This window comes from Equus asinus, unplaced genomic scaffold, assembly GCF_041296235.1.
Source record: "Equus asinus isolate D_3611 breed Donkey unplaced genomic scaffold, EquAss-T2T_v2 contig_3, whole genome shotgun sequence".
In the NCBI taxonomy this organism is placed as follows: domain Eukaryota; kingdom Metazoa; phylum Chordata; class Mammalia; order Perissodactyla; family Equidae; genus Equus; species Equus asinus.
The window spans coordinates 288,565-293,560 of NW_027224960.1; the positions used below are offsets into that span (position 1 = coordinate 288,565).

The 4,996-nt window shown below is 61.0% G+C and overlaps 1 protein-coding gene across 1 annotated transcript; it reads left to right on the forward strand.

Moving 5' to 3' along the window:
• The first annotated feature begins 1,195 nt into the window (after nucleotides 1–1,195).
• Nucleotides 1,196–4,639, forward strand: LOC139043581 (ral guanine nucleotide dissociation stimulator-like). The gene is made up of 7 exons (XM_070503573.1): nucleotides 1,196–1,222; nucleotides 2,001–2,069; nucleotides 2,513–2,587; nucleotides 3,174–3,206; nucleotides 3,585–3,706; nucleotides 3,912–4,003; nucleotides 4,338–4,639. Exons 3-7 carry the CDS (start codon nucleotides 2,570–2,572, stop codon nucleotides 4,397–4,399), a joined length of 327 nt encoding a protein of 108 aa, XP_070359674.1. The 5' UTR covers nucleotides 1,196–1,222; nucleotides 2,001–2,069; nucleotides 2,513–2,569; the 3' UTR covers nucleotides 4,400–4,639.
• The last annotated feature ends 357 nt before the right edge of the window (nucleotides 4,640–4,996 follow it).

Below are 4,996 nucleotides of genomic sequence, written 5' to 3' on the forward strand. Positions count from 1 at the left end.
TGGTCCGAGCGCGACAACAGGGAACGAGACTACCTGGCACCCACCGTCCGTGACACTGTGATGCACGACAACACCGTGGCCAATTGCATCCTCGTCACCTGCCTTGGGGACGCGAGCATGACAGCACAGGACAGGGCCAGGGTGGTTGAGCTGTGGATCAGGGTGGCTGAGGTAAGCCTTGGCACGCCCTGTCTGGATGCGTGAGAATTGCCTCTTGTTTCTCTGCTCTCAGGATTGAAGTCTGGGGTCTTAGTCCCTGGACTGTCCCTTGACCCTCATGCCAGGGCCACGTTGACCTTGACTTGAGGTCCCAGTGGGGACAAGCTCACTTCCTCCCTTGTGCTGAGCTACAAATCCTTGCGCCTGGCAGTGTTACTCGTCGGGTGGCAGGTGTGCCCTCCCTGGCTTCCCTGGACATGTGTCTCCTCCAGGACAGGGGAAGTCCATGAGGGGACAGAAACCAGAGGCAGCAGAGCTTCAGCTCCCCCTCACAGCTCCATCTCTTCGCTTCCCCAGGAGTGCCGATGCCTCGGGAACTTCTGTTCCCTCCACACAATCCTTTCTGCCCTGCAGAGCCCTGCCATTGCCCGTCTCCAAGACACCTGGGGACAAGTTTCCAGGTGGGTAGTGGGTGGTCTGCTCTCCAGCCAAGCACCATGAGGGTGAGGTGGCCCAGGCAGCCTGATTTGGGCCGGCATGTCCCCCAAAGTCAGCTGAGACCACCTGGGAGACAGCGAATGCCGGGCACAGGGACTGACCTGGGTGCTGGGTCTCTGAGTCTCTCAGCGCCCTTCGGCCAGCAGTTCCGTCCCAGGGATTCATTTCCTTCCAGACCAGATCCTGGCTTGAGCCCAGGTGGAGATTCTCAGGTGTTTCCTTTGCAGCAACAGAAGCCTCTATGCAGCTGAAACCAACACTGTTCCAAAGAGATCTGTTTGGGACATCTGGGAATGGAGGCCCCAAGGGACAAGAGGAGAGGCCCCTCCGCAGTCCCATGGGGACCTTAGAGCTCAGAGCACCCCAGAGAAATCCCTCATCCAGGTCCCAGGCAGTTTGGATCTGCTGGGTTCTCAAATAAATGGGACTTGCCTTCAAGCATCCCACAGTTTTTCTTGCTTGCTTTCTTTCTTTCTTTCTTTCCCCACCCCGCAGGGAGAGTTCTCGAACCTGGAAGAAGTGGGTCAGGAGAGAGAAACGCGTGAGCAGGGAGCTGCTGGTGCAGGTAACCTGGAGGCTGGAGATCTGGAAGGAGGCCAGAAGGAGAGGGGAGGGGGGCATCCCGAGGGGATCCTAGGAGGTGAGGCTATGGCAAGGCTCGGCCCAGGCTGGGGGTCAGAGAGCCCCGTGAGGGTGGGGCAGGCCGGGGCCACTCGGCCAGGTCCCCCAAGACACCCTGCCCTCCCCCTCCCTGTCTGTTCAGCTGGGGTCTGGACACACCCCTGGAGTCCAGAGGTCGGGGCCTTGGTCAGATTTGGAGCCAGGGCTGGGGTGAAGGCAGCGGGGACAGGGCCTGTAGCTGGCACGGGGAGCGGCCTCTCCCAGTGGGTCCTTGAGCCAGTCACTGCCCCTCTGGGGGCCTCCGTCTCCTCCTCTGGGAAGTGGAGGGAAATGATCAGCGGTGCAGGCCTCCCAGCGGGGTGCTACCATCCAAGGGAGGACAGGAACGGGAGGAGATTTGTGCCGGCTCCTCCTCGAGAGGTGAGGGGAGAGCAGTGATGACACGCAGATGACTCTGAGTCCTCAGGAGACTCCTGGAAGCAGGTGACGTTCTCCTCACACTTTTCAGCTGAGGAAAGAGGGCCAGGGAGGCCTGGGCAGGCCCAAGGTCACACAGGACTGAGTCCTGGAGCCAGGACTGGTCTAGAATCAGAGCACCCTGGAGGTGGGAGCAGCAGAGGCAGCAGGGGACTGGAGCCGATGGCCAGGGTCTGAGATCAGGGGCCTTGGGGGACATGCGGAGGGGAGTATGGGCGCACTGACCCTGTCCTCGGCCCCGACAGGAGGCGACCTCCGTGTTAAAGACTGCAGAGAGGGCCCGCCAGGGAGCCCAGGAGAGGCAGCGGCAGCAGGTGAGGGTGACTGTGGGGGAGGGGCCCAGGAGTCAGAGGAGAGGGGGCTCCCCCTCCCAGCTGGAGACCTCCCTCAGGAGAGGGGCCTTCCTCCTCAGGCGAATCTGCTGTGGCTGCCAAGCATGACGGGCCTGCAGTGGCAGTGAGCAGGAGGAGGCCTGGAAGGGCTGGCAGCAGGGCAGATTTGGGGTGGGGAAGGGCAGGGGCCACTGCCCCTGGGAGGGGCCAACAGCCAGCCCTGGGACTTGACTGATGGAGTTTGGTGTTCCTGGACGGAAGCGGGGGAGGGAATTGTGTGTGTTGGGGTGTCCCGACGATCCTAGGCTGCTCTGTGTGGGAGCGTGGGGTGGGCAGCAGGCTGGGCTGAGGGGTTTCAGGGGAAGGTTCATGGGGGCACCTGAGAGCGGGAGCTCATCACCATGCCCATCCCGATGGCGGCACAGGGTGTCGTCCCCTCCCTGGTGACGTTCTTCCGTTCCCTGGAGCTGCTGGACGCTACGATGGAGGATTATGTGGAGGTGAGTGAGCCTGGAGGTGGGTCCGGGGGCTCAGGCTCCTGAGGGTGGGGAGGAGAGAGTCCTGTCCTGAGCCCTGAGCTCTCTGCATTTGGCAAAGGTCCTCTCAGCAGGGCCTCCAGCCTCGTGTGGGAGTTAGGGTGTCAGGCCCATCTCCCCAGTGGGTGATGCAGGCTCTGCATAAGCCACCGTCCAGGTTCCCTGGGCTGCTGAGGCTCAGAGCTGCCTGACTGTGTGGCCGCAGGAGGTGGTGTCTGAGCTGGACTCAGCCTCTCCCTCTGGCCCTGCCAGTGAGGGAAGAGAAGTCGGGCCCCTCCCAGTCAGGAAGCACATCAGAGGCTGAGCTGTCCCTTCCTGCCTGAGGCCTCAGTCTCCCCACGTGTCATCAGAGAGGGTTGGGTCACAAGGTCTGTTGCCTCAGTTGCTCTGCGCCCCCTGCTCTGGAGCCCAGAGACTGGCCCAGGTCCAAGTCCGGGCTCTGGATGGGCCTGCCCACTGGCAGTAGTGCAACATTGCAAGAGGTGTGGACGGGGGCTAGTGCTGGCCCAAGGGGGCTGTTTCTGATGGACTGCGGCTGTCTGCTTTCCAGGGCAATGTGCTCAACTGTCGGAAATGGAATGAGGTAAGCGGCTGCGGCCTCCCGGTGGGGAGGGTGGGGGTTGGAAATCAGAGACCCCCCCCGCAGTGGGCAGGACCCCCTCTGGCCCAATCCCCATTTGGATTGGGACATTTATTTGCACAGTTCGATATACAGAGCTAGGGATCCTATGGCATTGGCGGGTGGGGGAAGGGCTGGCATCAAAGACTCCTTCCTGGAGGAGGAGCTATTTTGGGCCAAGTGTGAGAGCAGGCAAGCCCTGACTGGAATCGCAGGGAGGGAGGGTTCCCAAGTGGGCAAAGGCCCCAGACTGGCCCCTTGCCCCCTTCCTCACCCCCTCCACGAGCCCTGCAGGGTCCCCCACTCAGGCCCTGTGGGCATCCTGTGCTTGCTCTGTCCTAGCAATTCAAACTGATGGACGAGATCGAGCTGCTCCAGGAGGCTGCAAATCTGTACACCGTGCAGCCCGACGAGCACTTTGGGGCCTGGTTCCAGGCCGTGGAGCCCCTGAGCAAGGAGGAGAGGTGAGTCGGGTCAGGAGTTGGGGGAGGGCAGGGCAGCCTCTCTCTGCTGACCAGCTCCAGAGCCCATGGCCGTTGCTCCATGGTCAGCCCCTGATCCGATTGCATGGCGACCCCTGGGGCCCTTCGACCCCAGCTGCTGGCAGGCTCCAGGATGCACATGTGATGTGTGGCTCCTGAGAGCTCCCAGCTCCGCTCTGTCCTGTAGCTACAGCCTGTCCTGCCAGCTGGAGCCCCGATACCACTGGGTCAGAAAGATTCGACTCTTCTTCAAAGGCAAGAAGAACCGCTCAGGCCAGAGTGAGTGTCCAGACCGGCAGTGGCTGAAACCATGGGCTCAGGAAACATTCAGGCTGAGCGTGGGCCTGGGGAGGCAGACAGCTGGCCCTGGGTTCCAGCTCCACTGCTGAGCAGTCCCGTCCTGGGCGATTGCACTCACGTTTCTGGGACTGGTTTCCTCCTCTGTGAAGTGGGTGATGCTAAATATCAGCCCCTGTGTCAGGGACAGATGGGGTGCTCTTGGCTGACTGAGCACTGAGCACAGGGCTGGAGCACAGAGCGCAGTGGGGGCCGGGATGGGGTGTGCACTGTGGTTCCAGGGCAGGTCGCTCAGGAAATGCCTCTCTTTCTCCAGACACCAGACCCCCAACCAAGGGCCCAGTGGTGGTGGTCGATGACCCTCCTGAGACCAGCTGAGCTACAGCGGGGACACAGCATTGACACTCAGGGTGCACAGGGCCACCTCCCCTGATTCTGATGAGGAGAACTTTGTGATCCGTTTCTTGGGGTCCCCTGTTGGCCACGAGAGAAGGCACCAACCCCTCTTCCCCCTCCCCCCTTTTGCCCAGCACCTATTTCCCTATTTGGCGGGGCCATATTTTGTTGTCAATGGTAAATGCTCCGTTTGAGTATTATATTAAATTGTTGCTTCTTTCTAATCCTGGGAGTGGAGGTGTGAGTCTTTCGCTCGCAGCACTCATGGAAACCAGATCCAGAAACTCACATTCCTCCTCGAATTTAGAAATCTCCCAGAGTGAGCGGCTCAGTTTATGTGGAGAAGGGAGAAGTGCCAGTCCCCTCCCTGGCTACTGAAGGACTTGCCCAAGTGCCCCTCCCGCCGAGGACAGGATCATTGCAGTGTGGTTCACCCTGTCCAGGAGCAGAGATGGCCCCTCCGACCTCTTGGGACTAAGCGGTTGGAGGCGTTTTCTCAGCCAGAGCCACAACCACTAAGCTGGGTGTGTCTGTCAAAGTAGCACGTGCCTGTCCCTAGCACACGTCCTGCCCAGGACA

Bases quoted from the DNA above. Each gene is read 5' to 3' on its own strand.
- LOC139043581 (XM_070503573.1), top strand. The intron at 3,207-3,584 runs GTAAGCGGCTGC...GCTCTGTCCTAG, and splicing joins ACTGTCGGAAATGGAATGAG to CAATTCAAACTGATGGACGA. The intron at 3,707-3,911 runs GTGAGTCGGGTC...TCTGTCCTGTAG, and splicing joins CCCCTGAGCAAGGAGGAGAG to CTACAGCCTGTCCTGCCAGC.